The 21,111-nt window shown below is 35.7% G+C and overlaps 1 protein-coding gene across 4 annotated transcripts; it reads left to right on the top strand.

Annotated features, from left to right (window-relative positions):
* The first annotated feature begins 4,384 nt into the window (after positions 1-4,384).
* On the top strand, positions 4,385-19,871 carry LOC112789663 (uncharacterized). 4 transcript variants are annotated; one of them, XM_025831650.3, is made up of 10 exons: positions 4,385-4,647; positions 5,459-5,693; positions 16,920-17,145; positions 18,069-18,212; positions 18,310-18,425; positions 18,503-18,594; positions 18,713-18,734; positions 18,822-18,890; positions 19,396-19,464; positions 19,551-19,871. In XM_025831650.3, the coding sequence occupies exons 3-10, from the start codon at positions 16,941-16,943 to the stop codon at positions 19,629-19,631; spliced, it is 798 nt and encodes a 265-aa protein (XP_025687435.1). In that variant the 5' UTR covers positions 4,385-4,647; positions 5,459-5,693; positions 16,920-16,940; the 3' UTR covers positions 19,632-19,871. The 4 variants fall into 4 exon arrangements, with proteins under 4 accessions (XP_025687435.1, XP_025687436.1, XP_072088556.1 ...); XM_072232455.1 differs by having other exon boundaries at positions 4,403-4,647; positions 5,412-5,693; XM_025831651.3 differs by lacking the exon at positions 5,459-5,693 and having other exon boundaries at positions 4,393-4,647.
* The last annotated feature ends 1,240 nt before the right edge of the window (positions 19,872-21,111 follow it).

Here is a 21,111-nt window from a genome sequence, read left to right as displayed (position 1 = left end):
ACCCTGATCCATACTGTGTACACTTCGCATAGAAGGTCAATGGCTCCGACTCATACACACGGTAGTCTACGCCTCTTCGGATGGTATAATCTTTCACCGCCATCATAACAGCTTCCCTAGAACTGAATTCCATTCCGATTGCAAATTCACCATCTGCGACCATAGGAATTTCTACCACAACGACAGCCAAATCAAAATAATTTAAGGCAAATACATTTAATAACTTAAAGACTACGTCAATGCTCCCTATATCCCCATCAATATAAATATTATTCCTATCTATCATGTTGTCATCCCACTTTTAACATCCTACAAACATAAACACATAAAAAACTTTGGACCAATGCACACAACTTAATTTTCACGTGACTTATATTCTTATTTACATCTATCAACATAGATTATTTCCCAAAGTCTACTACTATTTATATTTATATGTTAATACGTACCGGCACTCATATATTCCGGAAACTCCGGCGCATGCATGGCTTCCAAGTCCAGAACCCGCATGAAGGACGGCTCCTCAAAGGGATCTTCGTTTGCAAGTGCATGTGCAACGTCTCCCACATTTGGACCCACCACCCCGTCACCTTGATCTTCTTCTCCTTTTGGAGCAACAGCTTCGTAATTGCTTTCAAACTCTTCCTCACTGTCACTATCATATTCTTCCTCTTCAATATTTCGGTCCACTTCAGATTGTTCGAATTCGACGTACAACTCTATCACCGATATCTGACCGCGACTTTCAAAATACATTGAAAACATCTCCTGCATACTCGCTTCGTCGGTTACATACTTGGTTTGATACTGCACGAAACCACCAAATACCGGTATGGGATATCTATATACCATACATGATATTTTCTTGGATATCTGAAAACCTATCTTCTCACAAATCACACCTTTTAGCTCCTCAAATGAGATTGTGAAAGGGATTACAATATCTAACGGCTTCTCACAACTAAATCTCACTCCTTCAGGTGTTTGTAATAGAATCTGACCAAAATAATATACTCTAACTGTAACTCTATCAACCATTTTTCATACTCTCATACATAAATATCTAGTGAACTCTCATTTACTCTTGGAGTTCAAATGAAATAACAGAGACTCAATGAGAAGTAGAAGAGAAACAGGGGGAGGAAGAAGGGAAGAAGACGCGGAACAGCAAAAAGGAATCAGATTTGAGGAGTGCATCCGAGTTTCCAAAACACACACACACACATACACATATATATATATATATATATATATATATATATATATATATATATATATATATATATATACAAATCGGACCCGCCGAATCCTACTAAAAAAATTTAACTTTTTTTTTCTTCTGCAAAACGGACCCAGCGACTCCTTAAAAAAAAAAAAAATTCCCTCCCCCAAAACGGACCCAACGACTCCTTTACACAAAAAAAAACTCACCTCCCCCACCAAACGGACCCAACGAGTCCTTGAGTAAAAAAAAAAAAAAATTAAAAAAACCACAAACGTACCCAGCGATTCCACTTTCATACACAACATAAAAAAAACTTAACATTGCACCCTAAAGGAATCGGACCCACCGATTCCCATATACAATTTCAACTTTGATTCCCGCCCACGCCAATCGCTCGGTCCGAATGCCCCCTGCCATGGATCAGAAAAAGCTGTCCCACACCATTGTCTAACACCTCCATTTGCCATATCTCTGCACAACTCATTCTCCCTCCCAATATTGAAAAAACTGAGCCGTTATCATCATCATTATTATCGCTATCTTTTCATCCACCTTTTTCATCTTCTCTTCTTCCTCCTTTTCCTCTTTATTTTTCATTCTTTTTTTGTTTGATTTCTTCTTCTCTTTTTTCTTTTTCCTCATCCTCCTCCTTTATCATCATCATCATCATCATCATCATCATCATCATCATCATCATATTCTTCTTAATTCAGTATCACACTGTTGATCGAAAAAATATTTCCGATGAAGGTAAAAGGTTCGAAGTGGTAAAGCGGTCGAAGACATAAGCAGTTTTCGAAAAGACACACGCGCAAGCATTATACGGAGGTTCTCGACACGAATTCGATTTCAAGGCCTTTCGATAAATCGAGCAAGTCAAATCGAACAAGGTACTCGAGTAAGGTAATCGAAATAAGTTATTCGAATAAGTGATTCGAGTAATTATGGTAGTGGAGAAGTTAGATGCTTCTATTACGCGAGGAAATCATGAGAAACGTTTAGGCGGTTACCAAGGAGAATGCATTTAAAGTTGTGATTTTATAATTAATTGTCAGTTACTAAAAATATATTATAAATACTAGGAATTCTTAGGGAATAAAGGTTGAAACTTTGTTTTAGAAAAACACTCAAGCACACTCACATCCCAGCAAATTTCTGAGTCTGCGATCGAATTACTTTTCTATAGGGTTCCTTCCATGTTTATTTTTCCTCTTTCAATTTACTTTCTTGTAAACTTTATTTTCTCAAGCAAGTTTATCTTCCAAATATATTTATCTTCAATGTTTAATTTACATTTTTACATTGTTTAATTTCTAAGTCAAAGACCTTTGATCCAATCGAAGGCATTTTACTGCTTTCTTTTAAATTTTTATGCAAACTTTTACGTTTCCAGCATATTATCTTTTCGAAAAATTTATTTTTTTCATTTCTTTCTTTGATTTATAATTTTTAAATTCATCTTTATTACCAATTCCCATCTAATCAAAAACACTTTGATGCACTTTTAGAAAATTGGTATCTGCAAAGAGGAGTATGTTTCGCTTCCAAACCACTAGATATCGAACCACCATCGATTTGCTAAAAATCGACAAAACACACACAATTAATTTGATGATAATAAAAGTGACAATAATTTTTAGTTTGTGACACAAGAAATTTGTTGACATGACACTGAAATTTTAATAAATTACACAAGAAATTTTTAAAAAGCTATAAGTCTAAAATCATCACTTACTCAATTAACAAAATATATTTAAATATATTTTGTAACAGAAAATACATCAATTTATTGTAAATGACATAAAATTAGCTAGATCTCTTATATACGATGAGTTCAATAATAAAAAAGCACATTATTTAGTTGAAAATAACATAAAAATTTTTGGTGAATAACACAAAATTTTCAAAGGATCACAAGTTAACAAAATTTCTGATAAATTTTATTTAGTTAAAAAATTTTTGTGTCATGGATAAGTAATTTTGGTGTCAAAATTAAAAAACTTACGGTATCATGATTAAAAAAATTTGGTACTATTTTTCTAATAAATTTAGCATAATTCAAAACAATAACTCCTCCTCCTCCTCATATTTCTTATTTTACATTCTCATAATTCTTCTTGTCACCCTCTTAATTAACAAGAACTTGCGTTAACGTTAAAAAATTTTGGTATTATCTTTTTAATAAATTCTACACAATTCAAAACTCTTCTTCCTCCTTATTTTACATTTTCGTAATTCTTTTGTTTTACCTTTTAATAAAAACCTATATTACAGTTATAAAAAATTTTAGTGTCAAAGTTAAGAATTTTTCTGTTTGATTTCTTCTTCTCTTTTTTCGGTGTCACAATTAAAAATCTTTTTGTTCATTATCATCATATTCTTTTTTTTCTTTTCGTCTTCTCATTATTATTTTACATTTTCATCATTTTTCTTTTGTTTCACCCTTTTAACAAGAATAAAAATAAAAAAAAATTAAAAAATGTTGTAATAACCACCACTAGCAACAAAAAAAAAGAAGAAAAAAAACGCAACAATAATAATAGCAATTAAAAAGTGATAATGAGTAAAAAATATGTGAAAAAGAAAAAATAAAAAAGATATATAATTCACATACATATTGTGTGAGTAATTTTTGTTAAATTTTAACCAATTTAATTAGACTAGATTAATAAAAACGCTTAGATATATAACGAAATCAAAATACGTTTAAGTTATCCTACTAAAAATAATTTTTCTTAGATTTATGTCATGGAGTCATTAATTAATAGGTTGGTGTTTATTCGGCTTGAAATTTTAACTTTTTTTTTCCTTTGATATTGTAGAAATTTTAACTCCAACGAATGAATAAATTAAATTATGATTATTTTTAGATCGAATTTAACCGTGTTTTGAATAATTAGATCAAAATTCAATAGAGAATCGGGCACCTAGTTGGCACCATAAACATAAAAACCGGACCGATTCAGGTGATCGGACTAAAAAATCGGTGACCCAATCTCAAAATCGGACTAGATTGGACAATGGACCGGATAAGGAATAGAATTGGTGAAAATCAGTTTGAACCGGCCGATTTTTGTGAAAAATCGGTGAGCTGGCAGGTTTGAAAAACCTGGACCGGTTCGAATTTGTAATTAAAAAAAAAAACCTATTTCACTAATTGATCAAAGGAAGGGAGGCAGAGCTTCGCTTTCACTCTCTCTCTCTCTCTCTCTCTCTCAATTGAACTGAACGGCAGAACGTTAGCCGCAGCTCACAGAGCTTTCACCGCCACTGCACTATCGCCGCCTCGTTGCCGAGCCTCTCGCCGTGCTCCTCGTGTCGTCCTCCTCCGCAGTGGGTTGCCTTCACTGCTGTGCTTCGGCGTGAGCTCGCTTCTCTGCGTGCCGTCAGCTGTGAGCCCGTGGCTTCTCTTCTCTGTTGAGGTGAGCTTTTTATTATTGAAACGTGTTTTTGACTGATTGGATCTGGATGATACTGACATGTACTATAGAGTATTGATTAACCATATATTTAACTTTTGCAAGGTGGTAAATATGGATAGGTTGGTTTTGCATCATTCCATTTGCATTTAATCAAACATATTAAACACTCTGATAATTACACTTGGTTGATCTGAACATGAGGAAAATTATAAGTTGCTTATAATCCTTATGCATTTCCTGATTAATCACATTGAGAAGCCTTCATAGTTTGGTAACACATAGTTTCCATGTTTTTATCTTGGTCCTTTTTGTGATGTTTAAGCCACCAAGTGTGTTTGTGTGCTTGTATTGTCCAACACCGACTAGACAGGTGATTTCTGTATATTTTTGAACTTTCATATCTCAATTAACAGATAAACCAGTCAGTGAGAAGTCACATGATTTACCAAGTAACAGTTGGAGAAGATATAAGCGTGCAGCTTCATTTGATTCTAGAAAAGTTGCTCTTCTATTTTCAATGTTATAAGTTCTAATACATCATTATACAATGAACGAAAAAGTTATCTAGGGGTTGATGTTACTGTTTATTCTATATTGATTTATGAGTGAATAGCCATTTTGGCACCTAAAATATTCTGATTTTGACAAAACAGACTCTTAATATTTTCTTTTGACAAAATGAACCCCCAAATATGTGATTCGTTTGACAAAATGTCACTAACATCAAGTCAACAGCTAATATTTTCATCCATGTGTACTTAAAGGAGTCCTTCACCCGTCACTCCAATGTTTCCTTTTTCTACTGTGGCAGCAAAGACCTATTCGCCTCCTCCTCGCCTCCCAATCCTTCATAAAGTTTGAGAGCGTAGTTTTTACACACCCCAAATTCTTCGCAGTGAAGAATGGATATATGCAGCAGAACACAAACCTGGTGGAAGCCATTGTCCTGAAAGTAAAGGATTGCCTCCGCATTGGCGAGTCCCACCTCAAATCCGAGCTTATCTGCCACACCAAGAAGCTCTCCGACAGCCACTTCTACAACCTCGGTAAGGTCATCATATATTTGGAGAGAGAGGAGAGAGGGAATGAAAATATATTTGTCATTTAACAAAACAAGGCTAATTTAGTAATTTCATAAAAATTTAACAATTGACTGGATAAATTAACGGTTGACTTAACATTTGGGTCATTTTGTCAAAGGGAATATATATTTTGGGATTCATTTTGTTAAAAGAAAATATTAGGGTCCATTTTTATCAAGATCAGAATCTTTTGGGTGCCAAAATGGCTATTTACTCTTGATTTATTCTATGTTGATCGTTGTTGTTTTTTTAGAGATATGTATATAGATGCTCTGGTTTAGGGATGGCAACGGAGCAAGATAGAGGCGGGAAATACCTTCCCACTCTCTGTCCCCGCCCTTAGATTCCTCCTCCCCGCCCCAACCCCCGACGTGGGAGAATATTTCCCCTATCCCCATTCCTAGTGGATCCCCATTCTCCGCGGGGTCCCATTCCCCTTCTTCCTATATTGATTATTATATGAAAGTTCTAATGAAAAAAAAAAAAACATTATTACAACATATAAGGACACAGTCATGCAGCGGTGAAAAGGGGAAAGGACGCCGCGATCAGAGACAATGAGACGGCGAGGGGGTGATGACACGATGAGCACTGAGCAGGAGTGGCGAGGGGTATGGTTGTGACGCTATGGGAAATTGGGATTTGCGATTTCTGGCCTTCTGGGGTGACTGGAGAGTGGGACGACGCAGTGTTAGTGTTATGGAGAGAAGGGAAGACACTTTTGAAATTAATGTTAGGTTTTTCAATATATATATGGTATGTGAAATGACAAAAAAATTTATATTAGAAATAAATTATTACAGGTATTTAAATAAATTTAATAATTCGGGGATTAGCAGAACAGGGCGGGGATCCTGCTCGAGTACCCACGTCTGCCTCGGGGGAATTTTAACCCCCGTTCCCATCACACGGAAAAAATTCGCCGTCTTCGGGTCCCCATTTGCAGCAGTCCATGCGGGATCTCCGCGTTTCAGGGAGTTTTGCCATCTCTACTCTGGTTGGATAGGTTCTGTGAATTGGTTAGATAATACACTACAAGATTTACCATTGGATTTAGTGTTGGACATTAACAATGGATTTAGTGTCGGACATTAACAGCGGATTTAGCGGCGGATTTGGCAATAAATTCGTCGGATAAAAAGATTACCGTCGGATAAAAAGATTACCGTCGGATTCGGTTTTCCGATGGTAAATTCGTCGGTAATTATTGGAGGGGGGGGGGAAAAAAAATTGGCGCGATCATTACTGTCGGATTTATCGGCAGTTATCCGCCGGTAATTCGAATTAGTGCAACGTTGCGTTTTGGTCATTCGCAAAGCATTACCGTCGGATTTATGCGCGGTAAATCCGACGATAATCTTGCCCTAAATTTAAACCGCGAATCTTCTCCCCCCTCATTTTCGAACTACTCTCTCTCTCTCTAACCTTCTCCTCTCTCTCTCCGTCACTCCCTCTCTCTCTATCATAAACCACCTCTGTTAGCCCCTCCACCAGCGTTGGCCACCACCAACAACGTTCAAAGACTGCGTGAACTCCTTGCGTTGCGTTGGTCGCTCTATCGCCGCCGTTTTCGTCGCTCCCGCCATTGCGGCTGCAGCCACTGCTGCACTGCTATCGTCGCCGCTCCCTGTTAAGAAAGTGAGGCGGGCTAAGATTCCATTCGAAGTAACGTAATAGGTCGCTGGAGCTGCCTCCTCTCTCCCTCCAGATATATTGACCACCTCCTTCTTCCTATTTTTTTTAATTTATTTAGAAAATTCCTAATAATGAAACCGACATGAATATTAATCTTTGATTTGAAATATGAGAGATTAAAATTCATGTCTCTTTGATTTGCTTTAATTATATATTAAAAAAGATGCATAGTTCCCTGAATAGGTACAATTTCATGGGAATTGGCAACCATGATGTAGGAAATTATGAGGTAGTTCGTTTTTCTTACAGATGCAACATTGATCGGGCAAAAAGTAACCTTGAAAATTGTCAAGCCAATGTCATTGGTTTTGGGATACATTTGTTTGTTGAATTTTATGGTTTTGGTCTATGGTGTGAGGGCAATCCGCCCCGTAACAGTTGGAAGAGATTGTGTGGAACAATGTTATAGAAGTTTTACATGGTTGATTTGCTTTATTCTCAGTTTTATGTATATTTATATTCTGAAAGAAACTGCTTTAATGATGAGTAATGTTTGATTTTAACTCAAAGAAAGAAATCCTCTCATTTCTGTGAAAGAACTTCAAATTGCTCCTCCTACATAGGATTTTATTGGTGCTTTGAGGGCAGCAAATGAGTGAACTGGACTTTCAGGATTGATAGTTGAAGTGAAGGCTTCGGCGAGTAGAGGTGTATTGAGAGAGAACTTTGATTACTTATTATTGATTTTAGAGTTACTTAATTAGATTTTGATAGTATTTTTATTTTACTTGAATGTCTCCTTAACCATAAAAATATAATGAATTTAAGTTGATGATGGTTGGTTTACAATTGCTATAGTTGACAACGATGATAAATGTGATGGTGTTTATAGATTTTTTTTTTCAAAGAGATTGTTATTGTACTTCATATAATGGAAAGAAAATATACTGTTCAAAATGGGACAAAAAACAAGAGATGGGGTTCTCCCATAAGACATAGCTCTGGACTATTTAAAGAAAAGAAAATTACTTAAAGAAAAACAGAAAATCATTTAGTAAAGATAAGGGAAGTAATAACGGTAGACATTTTAATTGGGCCAAAGTTCTTGCTGAAGTCTCATCGCTAGGTTGAAGGTCTCCTGAGGCGTCTCTCGATTTCTTGATTTCTATAAACTCCTATAGCACATAATATCAGTTTTCGGTCACCTTCTCTTCTGATTCCATTTGAAACTATCATCTGTTTCCACCACTCTTCAAAGGAACTCATGGGTTAGTTCAATGCTGTCGATGTCAATGTAGACAAACCCCAAACCTCATTCGCAGCATTGCAACGTATAAAATAGTAACAGATGGTCTCTTCTTCCACACCACATCTTAGACAAACCGGTAAAGTTGTTGAAAATCGTTAATATAGCAATTTAAGAACAGGAAGTTTTCATGGATAGACCTCCATAAAAATAGCTAAATCTTGTGTGGAATTTTCAGGCTCCATAGTCTTCGCCAGATTGCTGGGTTATGCATTGCCTGCGGAAATTGCTCTATTGAGCCATGAGAGAAAGCATATGCAATTTGATATCCAGAGGCTACATCATATTGCGCATTTATGTTATAGGCCCAAGTGATCTTGTCAATTCCATCTCCATTAAAAGGAATGGCACAAATTCGAGTAGTTATGTTAGGGGAAAAAACTTCGTTTATCAGCTCCAGGTTCCAACTTCTATCATTTCCAAATACGAACTGATCCACCAATTCCTATACTCCATCTAAGCCCCTTCTCCACTATCTTCCTTCCTTCTAGTAAGCTCTGCCAGCTCCAAGAAGAATGTACACTTTTTTTTGCTGTCAATGGTGATGTATACCGAAAATATTTAGCCTTTAAAATGCAAGCCAGTAAAGAATTAGGATTGGTATTTATCCGCCAAAACTGTTTACCTAGAAGTGCCAAATTCTGAGCCTTCAGATCCTTGAGGCCAAAACCACCTTCTCTCTTTTGTCTGGTCATTTTGTCCTAGCTGATTCATGCCATCTTCTTCTCTATTCTTCGTTTTCCCAACCAAAATTGCGTAAACATCCTATGTATTTCATTCAGAAGTATTTCTGAGAGTTTGAAATATGATAAAGTATACACAGTAATTGTTTCCCTCACTGCCTTAATAAGCACATATCTTCTTCTTGCTGACAATAAATTCTTCTTCCAAGCTTGTAACTTTTTCTTAACTTCACTTTTAATAGCTCCAAAAAGTAGCCTTTTTGGATCATTGAATGATGGATAGGAGACCCAGATACTTATCTTGTATCCATATATGCTGAATACCAAGCCTGTTAGCTAGTTGTAATCGTAAGGGGATTGTAGTGTTCTGGTTGAAAAAAAGTACAAATTTGTTGAGATTGACTTTCTGTCCACTAATTCTTTCATACGTTTCTAGGAGTCCTAATATAGCATTGTATGATTCTAGAGATGCCTTACTGAATAAAATAGAGTCGTCTGCAAAGAGAAGATGGTTAATGGCTGGACACCTTCTATGAATCCTGATACCTTGAATAACCCTGTTTTGATGTGCCTTGTGTTAGCAAGAAGGAATGTCCTTCTGCGCAAAAAAGGAAATAGATAGGGTGATAAAGGTTGATTTAAAATAACCAAAAGGTTGACCTTTCATAAGAATCGAGTAAGAAACAGTTGTGACCAACTCTCGAATCCAAGAAATCCATCTATCATAAAAACCCATCTTTGTCATAATAAACCATAGGAAGCTCCATTCAACTTGATCATAGGCTTTACTCATATCTAATTTAATTGCCATTTCATTCTGCAATCCACTCCTTTTAGTTTTTAGGTGATGCATGCATTTATGAGCTATTAGTATATTATCAAAAATGAGCTTGTCCTTTACAGATGCACTTTGATTCACACTCACTTCATTATTCATGAAAGATCGTCATCTATGCACCAGTATTTTAGAAATAATCTTATAAAAAACCTGATGAAAGACTAATAGGCCTGACCTGTGTCATATCTCTAGCATCTAGAATATTAGGGATTAAGCAAATCTGAATGTGGTTAAAACTTTTCAGGATTCTTCCCCTACCAAAAAATTGCAAGCTGCTTTAAACACATCTCTGCCAACAATATCCCAATAGAATTGGAAGAACTTCACCGTAAATCCATCGCTCCCCAGGGAGCTCCAGGCACAAACATTAAATACTGCCCTCTTGGTTTCTTCAATATTAACCGATCTCAGCAACTTTCGGTGCATGTGAGCTGTAATCGAAGGATTGAAATCCTCAAAAATCATACTCGGATTAACACTTTTTGTCGAGGAAAAAAGCTGTTTAAAATAGTCCTCAGCTACCTTGGCAATGTTTTTCGAATTAGTGGCTAGAGTACCATCCGCCCCAACTAGTCCCCAGATTTATTCTTCCGGTTTCTAGCTTGGAACTTTTGGTGAAAGAATTTTGTATTACGATCCACATCCTTGAGCCAATTGCATCTCGACTTCTCTCTCTAGTAACTTTCCTCTGCTTTGTAAGCTTCTTCCAATCTATTTTTCAATGCGTTTATTTCAGGACCTCCATAGGTACCCTTGGCTCTCTACTCCTCTAGTTTGAAAGTTAGCTCCTCAATTTCTCTTTTGGAATTTGACTTATGTTGCTAGTGCCAAATAACCAATATGTTTTTGCGTAATTTGAGCTTTTGTGCCAATATAAACATGGGCGACCCCTGAATTTCCATCCCCCAACCTCCAAAAATCAGCTGCCTAGCCTCCTCCTTCTCACACCATCGCTTCTGAAATTTAAACTGCCTTTTACTTTTTCATGTGAGTGGGTCAGAATCTAGCAAAAGGGGAGAATGATCGGATCCATTCTCAGATAGTCTTCTCACCACAACCAACCTGTATTGTTCTCTCCACTGCATACCGACCATCACACGATCCAACCTCTCTCTAATCAGTTCATCTCCTCCTCTTTTATTGGTCCACGTGTAAGGACAGCCCAATATCCCCAAATCAAATAGAATATTATCATCAATAAAAGAGTTAAAATTTTCAATTGAGACCTCAAATCGAGGATTCCCACCCTCCTTTTCTCACTGATTCCTAATAGCATTAAAATCTCCTAAAATTACCACTCTTTCATAAGAATGTTGAATTAGTGAAGTTAACTCCTGGAACTGTCTCACTCTTATTACTTCATTTATGCTATATACACCAAACAGTCTCCATTCTAGGTTGTGACAATTATCCTTAACAATTGCCTCCACAAAGTATTCAGTATGTGCTTCAATTCTCACCTCAATGTGCTCTTTCCATACCAAAACTATTCCTCCAGCCAGCTCAGATGGTTCTACAATTTTTCAGCTACTGTACCCACATGACCTGATCTTCCTTTCCACCAATCGAGGTTGATTTTTTGTTTCCCATAGAAAAATCACCTCAGGGGATTGGGATTGACAAATCCTTTTCAAGTTGTGAACTGTCAAGGGTCTCCTCAAACTCCGATAGTTCCACGTGAGAATTCTCATGGTGATTTGGGTGCCAATGAACAGTTGGCACCCTCTACCATCTCCAAGTATGAGTTAATTATCTTTTCAAGCAAATTCTGTTGATCTTCACCTGCAACTCTTTCTACTGCTCTTCTTTTAACCCACTAATAGCTCGTACTCCATCAAAACCTTTTTCTAGCCATGCTTTTGAGTTTATTGAACCGGCCAGACGACTCTACTATATGGTGTTGTTCGACCAAGTTTCTGACAATAAACCAGCAGTCCTTTCAGCCTTCCTATCATTTTGATTCTGAAAACCTGGGCTCCTTTGGTTGTCAAAGAAAACAAGAGAATTTTCTTCAAGCGACACATTTTCTTTTGCATTCCAATCATCATTCATCTTAGAGCCCCTCCCAAGATCACTTCCTTTAGCTTTCCCTTTCACCTTAAGTCTCCTAAGGCTTTTGATTAAGCAATCTGGTGTGGGTTTCTTTCTCCGGCAGTTGCTGCCTTGTGGCTTCCTTCCTCTCCCAAGTTTCTACCGCTCTCTTTATCCTCCACCCTTGCACCAATTTGATCGGCCTTCAGCCATTCACCAATCTTATCCTTTTTTACAATGTTCAGCTTCGAATCCTCCATGAATTGTAAGAAAGTTTTATGATCATGCCTTGTTTTGGCACAATAAGTGCACACAAATCCTAGCCTTTCATATCGGATAACCACCTCCAGCAGGATTTGTTTATCTGGACCAGCCACTTGCAATATGTCCTTCACCCTTCGAGTTGGTCAACCTCCACTCTTGCTTTTATAATCCTTAATTCTCTTCCACGCACATCAAAGAAACCTACCTCCTTCACCCTACCTATCCCTTCACCTAATTTTCGAGCCACTTCCATGGTTTTGTAGCTTTCTGGCAAGCCCCAGAATTGGATCCACACTGGTAGGTTTGTGAACACTTGATCTTCTATCTTTACCTCCTCCATCCAGCGTTGAACATGCAACGCAAAATCTTTAAACAACCAAGGATCTCCCTTTTCAATTCTCATGGCATCTACCTCTCTTTTAAAGAAAATTGAAATTGGTTGTAACCAATCACAATCACGCGAAAGCCCTCTAGACGTCCCCATATCACCCGCAGAGCATTCTCTGTAGTTCCAGCTGAAAAAGATTTTTTCGCAAAAAGTCCTCCAATAAGACTATTGATGCACGTTTGTATCCCTTTCCTAATGTCTTCCTCTTCCAATTGTATCACCCCCTCATTCTCCTCATCACTCCCTTGTGCTATGCTTTGCATGGCTCTACATAATTTAGACTTTTTGTGTGACAATATGGCTGTGGTGAGAGTATATGACTCACGTTGGTTATGGTTGAACACGTTGACTGACGGAGGGAAATCATCGGTTAGGAATTTTCACAAAATATTTCTGTTGAAGTATAGATTCAAACCAACAATCAACCATCAATCAAAGTTTAATTTTGTTTGTCACTTAAGTCAAACCAATAAAAACCGAGAGTATTTAAACATCGGGTCGTCTCTCAAGGAATTGCAGGGAAGTGTGCATATTATTGGTTATGAGGTATTTTTCGAATTTTTTAGATTGATGAGCAAGAAAGTAAAGCTAACAACTAAGAAAGGTATTAACAAGGGTTGAAAATTGAAATTTCGATCCTCATTATCATCCTCAATTGTGATGGTAAATATAGTTTCTCTCACTTAGTTATCCTCTAACAATTGAAGTCAAGTGATCAATATTGACTCTAGTCCACAAGTCCTAATCAAATATTAGCTTTAGTGGAATTCAAGCCAACTAGCGACCTTCAATTACCAATCAACATTAGATTTTGATAATTCAAGAGCCTCCAAGTTACCAATCCAAGTCAAGAGTATAAAAGTCTACCCTCAAATTAAAAGAGGCATTTCATCAAACACTTAATATACATAAAAGAAAAAATATCACAAATTGCAATAATAGTAAAATCTAAAGCTACCAAATGCAAAATAATAATAATAACAACTAAATTAAATATCAATTAACATAAAGACATCAAATTGAATTAATAGAAACCAAGATTAACAAGAGTTCATAAGCATAAATCAACAAAATAAAGGAAATAACAAGTAAAACTAAAAGGGTAAGGATGTAGTAATAAGAAATTGCAAGAAAAATTAAATCAAAGTAAGATCAAAACCTAAATCTAAGATGAAATTAACCTAAATCTAACATAATTTTAGAGAGAAGAGAGAGTTTCTCTATTTAAAAAATACCTTAAAACATGATTCTTAACTAAACCTAATTGCTCCCACCATGTTCCTCATTGAAAATTACATGAAATACTTCAGAAATGAGTTGGATTTAGGTTTGAGTGAGTCCAGAAATCGCTAGCCACGTTTTCTTTAATGAAGTCACGTGCTTCGTGTGATCGTGTCACGCGTACGCGGAACATGGCGAAATTTTAGGTCACGGTATGCGGAATCGGCAGATTTCCAAAACTTCATTTCTTCATAAATTCTCTATTTTTGCATGTTTTTTCTTCACTTCTTTGATCCAATCCTTGCCTCCTAAGCCTGAAATCACTAAACAAACATATCAAGGTATCGAATGGAATCAAAGTGAATTAAATTTAGTAAATTAAAAGCCTAAAAAACATGTTTTTAATTATTAGGCACAATTAGGATGAATTCATAAAATTATGCTATTTTAATGAATAAATATGAGAAAAATTAATAAAATACACCAAATTCAATACAAGATAAAGCATAAAATTATAGTTTATCATTAACCGTAATAATACCAAGACTCTTTTAGGTCAAAAATTCTAGCAAAGCATAGTTAGTCTCTCTTCACATGATAGAAACGCTTTTTCTGTGATGACTTTTATAGATTGCATACAATTTATAAATCAATTGTATAATATAGTTGTATAGGTTTTTATGTTGATTCTTGAAATATTTTTAAAATCTATATCGTATAATTTTTTGGAAGAGTTTGTTCTATTGTAAAGAATAGAAAAAATGATACTTCTTTCAAGTAAAAAATATCATTAATTCCACGTGTGTTGTAAATAGGAAATTCAAAAACCGCCGTTGAACTGTCGAACTGGTCAGGAACAGGTCGGTCGAACCGAACTGGAACTTGACCGGTTTTCTGACCTATGCTCAAAACGACGCCGTTGGTTGAGGAACCCTAACCCTTAACCAAAAGTCCAAAAGGCGCAGCACCCTCTTGGCCTATCCTCTCTCACAGTCTCACTCAGCCACTCTCCTCCTTCCTCTCATCGAGCTCCTCCCTCACTTCCTCACTCCCTCACTTCCGTCTCTCTGGCCTCTGAACGAACACACTGAAGAACGCAGAGAAGAGAACTCGAACGCAGCTTGGAGGAAGCACCGAAGCAGCCCTCCATCTCGTCGCCCTTGTTCGCCGCGCGTCCGCCTCCTTTTTGGCCAACCCTTGTTCTGCCCGTGTGCGAGCTGCTTAGCCCTCTGTTCAGCCCTCTACGCCGCGTGTTCGAGCCTCTGTTCCGCCGCCTTTCAGCCACCGTTCCGCCGTTGTTCCGCCTCCGTTCAGCCATCTCCGTCGCGTTTTAAAGCTCCTCCCTCTTCCTGTGCTGTTTGAATCTCAGAACTGCCCCATCCCAGGGTATTTTTTTTGTTGGTTTGCTGTAGTTTAAAATTTTAATTGTTCTTGTTATTTTGATTTTCAGTTTTAATTGATCTTATTAACTTGTTAATTTGATAAATTATTGTTTTGGTGGTGTTCTTGACCTTTTGATTGTTATATTGTGTTTTGCTGTTGTTTATTTAATACATTGTTCATTGAGCGGAAGATGAAAAATTGCCATGTTAAAACTGCTCCTATTGGTTTAGTATGGCTCAAGCCCTGCTTCCAAAGAGATTCTACCACCATGCTTGGACCTTCTCTCTTAGGTTGGCCCTGTGATGATTAAGGATGTAAATCTTGTGACCCACTTTAGGAATTAACTTTTTAGTTTCTTTTTTAAATTGGATGTCGAAATTTTGTTTGTTGATGCTCGTAATTCTGTTTGTTGATGTGTGAATATATTCTTTCATATTCCTCACTAAGTCGTAGTGATCTGTATGCCTTTGATCCGATAGCCTTTGTTAGTTATTGTTGCATATTGGTAGATAGAAGGCATCAAATTTTGTGACATATGGTACTAACTAGTAAGTAGAGTAGTTTATTCTTTTCTTTTCTTTTAGAGATATGTCAGATAGAATAATGTATATACTTTTGAAAACCAAATTGTTTCTTTTGAACCAAAATTTAGGTGATTACTCCTTTCTAAATATGCAAGCAATTCTGTCTAGTTGGCCATGAAAGCTTTCATTTTCTTTCTAGTATTAGTTCATGTTGTGAATGGCCTTGTTTTGCAAATAAAACAGTTGTGAATGAGCTTGATTTTATTTACATTTTTATTATAAAACGGTTATTTCGGTTGAATCACAGTTGAACTGGTTGAACCAGTAAACCAGTGAATTAGTAGCTAGAGTGGTTCAATAACCGGTTCGATTTTCAGAACCTTGGAAAAAACCGATATCTCATCTGATCTCGTCTCAGATGCGTGCTGGGATGGGGTGGGTTGCCTCAATCCCATTAGGGTCCCATGGGATTGACTACTATCATAGGTAACTCTGCAAATAACATAGGTCTACAACAATCAAAATTTTCATTTCAAATTATTATTCAGAGTTGTGTTAGATCACATATTATCACATGCTTTTTCTTTGTTTAACGATCTAGAGAAGAGTAAAAACCTGGATAGATTTAGTTGTTTATTTGGTTCCATCTTAAGCTTTTAGTTATTGATAATTTTATGCAACCCATCAATTGGATTGTCTTATTTGAAATGATGAAACTCATGGTTGCGATATAAGATGTTTATATTAGATGCTGAGACCAATATCAAGATTTTTGTTTTAGTTCTTTCTTCGATGAAATAATAAAAGTTACTAGATTACTGGCATTTTTTGGAAGTTTTTTAGTGTAGGATCATGATGTTTGTACACTCCTCATTCCTGTACTCATGTTGGTTAACCTCAACTTGTGTGAGGTGCAGATTGTAGAAAGAAGAAGACTGATGATGTCTGGATACGTTAGACGTACGTTGTCCTGTAGGAACTTTTTTATGCTTCGGAGCTCTGCTCTTCAGGGTTTTGATGCCACTCACATTATCAGATCACCAATTAACACTCAGATCTTTGATAACAATAGAGATTTATCAGTTCCAGCAGCTAATTTTATCATAGAAAGTCGCAGATCCTTTGCTAAAGGAAGGAGGTTAAGTATGTCTTCACTACATCTCTGCTAACCTATGAACCAGTTTTTATATTGCGCAGTTCACTTTTTGACTTCTAGCTACGATGGGCCTTGGTTTGTCATTATTTATTTTATAAGCTTTTAAATGAAAGTTCAAGCTCAGAACAAACACTTAGGGTGCATGCAGTCTGTACTGGACTCATGTTAGTTTGGTCCTAGATAAAGGTAAACAAAGGATTAGATTTCTGTAAGTGGGTGGGTCATATCCTATCTTGTGTTTGGGAATAGATCCTTCTTAAATGTTGTCAAATTGTGATGATTATGAGAACCTTGATGTTGATCAAGTGAACGGCGGAGGCTTGTTAAACGGGATCATTCTGATAAAGATATCTCTGGGGAAGAAAAGGATGGTGTCTTGGGTTCAAGGAGGGGAAAAACCTAACAACATTTCTAGGGATTTGTCCTCTTTTTCAAAAGAAATCTAAGCAGTGTCTTTTGTAGTGTGAAGCACCCTAGAGGAAATGTTATCCTTCTACATCATCTTTTGGAGACATTTTTGTTCACACCTCCAAGCTACCTTCGCAAGTTGCACCTAAGAAGATTGTGAAGCAAATATGGGTTTCAAAGGATGGAGCTAATAAACATCCAGTATTTTGTTTTTGCCCTCCCCCCTTGTAGATGCCAAAGGAAAATGAGTATATAGAGGAACTCTTATCCCCAGTTTGTATTATCCTTCTCTGCATCTTAATGAAATTCTTCTTTCATAAAAAAAATCACCTATCTTAAGGCTGTGATTTTGGAGTTGGTATGTGATAATTTTGACTTAAAACATATTCATCCGCTGCTGCATATTCATCTTGCTAGATATATTATGTCAACTGTCAAGCATAATTTAATGCTCATTATTTACTTTCTTGAATGCTCATGGTCATTGGTCCATACATTTTAGAGGATGAAGCCGGTGTCAGTACCATTGAAGTTCCACCAAATGTTGGGCCTAATATCAAGGCAAGTGCTATGTCACAGATGGAGGCTGCAATGGCTGCGCTATCAACTGAACTAAGCAAACTACGAACTGGAAGGGCCTCTCCAGGTATACTATTGGTTGTATTGGTAGTTTATAAAACATCTCCGTGTATGTGATAAAATAGTTGACACAGTACACACAAATCATGAAAATGTCTCCACAGGAATGCTGGACCACATTATTGTAGAAACTGGTGGTATTAAGATGCCTTTGAATCGGATTGCTGTTGTTTCAGTCATGGATCCAAAAACATTATCTGTTAATCCCTATGATCCAGAGGTACTTATATCTTTGAAGATGTTTGTTTTATTTTATTTTTGCAAGGTCCTAAATACTGAAGTAATGTTACTTTGCAGACACTTAAACAATTAGAGAATGCCATTGTTTCATCACCATTGGGGTTAAATCCTAAAGCAGATGGTGAGAGATTAATTGCCGTTATCCCACCGTAAGCACTTAGTCCATTTACATTTAGTTTCTCCTGCCTCTGAGGAAATTTTAGTGGCTATTAAAGAATATGCTCATAACAAATTGACTAATTCACCTCTCGGCCCCTGAATGACCAGATTGACCAAAGAGCACATGCAGGTAAGGTCATAATACTTAATTCCTTTTGCTTTGCACGCCTTATTACATGACATGTTGCTATATCCTATTGTTGGACATTTGTTTCAGGCCATGACTAAGTTGGTTGCTAAATCTTGTGAAGATGCTCGACAAAGTATTAGAAGAGCACGACAAAAGGTGTGGCATAGAAAGCTTTGCTATTTCTTGATTGGTATTTTGTATTATTTTCAGTTACTTGCATAAGTGAAGTGATAAGTATTAAGGAAAAGGGCTGCGTTAAGTATTGAGAGTTCTCCGTTGTACCTGAATCACTTGGCCCACTTTAAACTTGAATTCATCATGCTTTATTTGGCATTCATACATTCTCTAAAGCTTAGAAGTTTGATTTGCAGTGTCGGATGAACCGGGTTATACTAATGTTGAAAACTTGAAATCCCACAATTTTATGTACCTAGTTATATAATGTATGTATTAGAGTGGACTGGATATGTTTATTATATTTTTCTTTAAAAAAGAAAAAGAAAAAGAAATGGTGATATCAAAAGTACGGAATAGGGCTTCAGCCTAACATTCTGGGTTATGTTTTCTTTCCCGGTTAATAAGGTGATCATTTTGCATTATTATTCTGGTATTGTACTAGAATTTGTTGCAATTGTGTTTATTGATATGGTTAATTTTACAGGCAATGGATGCAATTAAGAAATTGTATTCAAGCCTCCCAAAGGATGACATAAAAAGATTGGAGAAAGAGGTAAGTTATATATGCTTATTGTTGTTGTGAAGAGACACAGATTTCATGGTTTTAGTAGTATGGTTTCTGATATTTCCTGCCTACAGGTTGATGATTTGACCAAAAAATTTATCAAGAATGCAGAAGATACATGCAAAGCAAAGGAGAAAGAAATTAGTCAAGGTTGATTTGTAGTTTCATTGCTAACATCGTTGAAGCTTGACTGTCTTATCTGTCGTTACTCGTTATACGTAGGAATTTGTTGGTATTCTGGCAATTTTTTGAATATACATAAAATGAGCATGGCAATTTTAACCTTGACTGTGTTTTGATTAATAGATAATAGAAAGTAATTGAATGGAGTGGAATTACATTTTTATTTGAATAGTTTAAATAAGATGAGAAACTCATTTCATGATTTCACAACACTCCTGATTTTATTTCATTTTGCTCTTAATTCAAGATGTGGTTTTTCTTAATATATATATATATATATATATATATATATATATTAAAATTAAGTTAAATTATACATGGTAGTTGACTTTAGTGATTAATTATAGTATTTAAATAATATTTTTGATATACATATATATTAAAGTAGACTGTCAAACAAATCAGAAGCATTTAGCGTTTAGGATTATTCTTATAAAAAAAAATATTTAGTATAATTTTTAAAACTCACTTTAATGATTGGTTAAAACTTTCCAAAAGTTTTAAATAGAGTAAAAATTACTGTATAGAAATTAGAAAGTCTATTTAAATATTGTCAATAATGTCTAAATTTTTTATGGTCAAGAACGATGATTATCTCTCAATTTGTTAAATTATTTATTTTTCAATTGCATTTATTTATGGAATATCTGATGCGTTATCTTTAAGATGTATTTCCCTGATAACTCTATTACCATGCTCAAAGCATGGGGAGAGCAATGCCAATTTTTGGATTAGAGAAAACGGTGTGAGGTGAAAATATTTATGAGCTATTTAGTGATAAGAAAAATTCTAGCCGCCATCAATCTATTATTTATTATATATTTCTAATTTTATAACTAAAATGTGTCACATGTCACTTTCTTATTGTAATTGAAATCAAAATTTTCTCTCAAATTAAATAATTCTCTTCTCCTTACTAATTTTACAACTAAAATATGTCATATGTCACTTTTTCATTGCAATTGGAATCGAATTATCCTCTCATCTTTACTAATTTTACAATCAAAATATATCACATGTCACTCTCTCATTGTAATTGAAATTAAATTTTTCCCTCCAAAATTAAAGAATTCTTCCCTCCTTACTAATTTTACAATCAAAATATAACATGTCACTCTTTCATTGCAATTGAAATCAAATCTTTTCTACCAAAATTAAAGAGTTCTCCCCTCCTCCCTCTTCCTTTCTCTATTTCTCTCATTCCTTGAAACATTCTATCTATTTTATATATCATTATCAATATCAATGACCAATTATTAATTCGACAATCAAAATATACAACATGACATTCTTTAATTGCATTAAAATTAAATTTGAAATATTAAAATTGAAATTGAAATATACCTATATTATGTATCATATATTACTATCTAATTTAATAATCAAATGTGTCACATGACACTTTCTTATTAAAATTAAAAGAATATTTTTTCAAAATTAATAAACTCCCTT

This window comes from Arachis hypogaea, chromosome 3 (assembly GCF_003086295.3).
Source record: "Arachis hypogaea cultivar Tifrunner chromosome 3, arahy.Tifrunner.gnm2.J5K5, whole genome shotgun sequence".
In the NCBI taxonomy this organism is placed as follows: domain Eukaryota; kingdom Viridiplantae; phylum Streptophyta; class Magnoliopsida; order Fabales; family Fabaceae; genus Arachis; species Arachis hypogaea.
Note: the sequence above shows the minus strand (reverse complement) of the source record. Positions and strands in the feature narration are given on the sequence as shown.

Bases quoted from the DNA above. Each gene is read 5' to 3' on its own strand.
- LOC112789663 (XM_025831650.3), top strand. From the start codon at position 16,941: ATGATGTCTGGATACGTTAGACGTACGTTGTCCTGTAGGAACTTTTTT. The intron at 18,213-18,309 runs GTATACTATTGG...ATGTCTCCACAG, and splicing joins AACTGGAAGGGCCTCTCCAG to GAATGCTGGACCACATTATT. The intron at 18,891-19,395 runs GTGTGGCATAGA...TTAATTTTACAG, and splicing joins TTAGAAGAGCACGACAAAAG to GCAATGGATGCAATTAAGAA.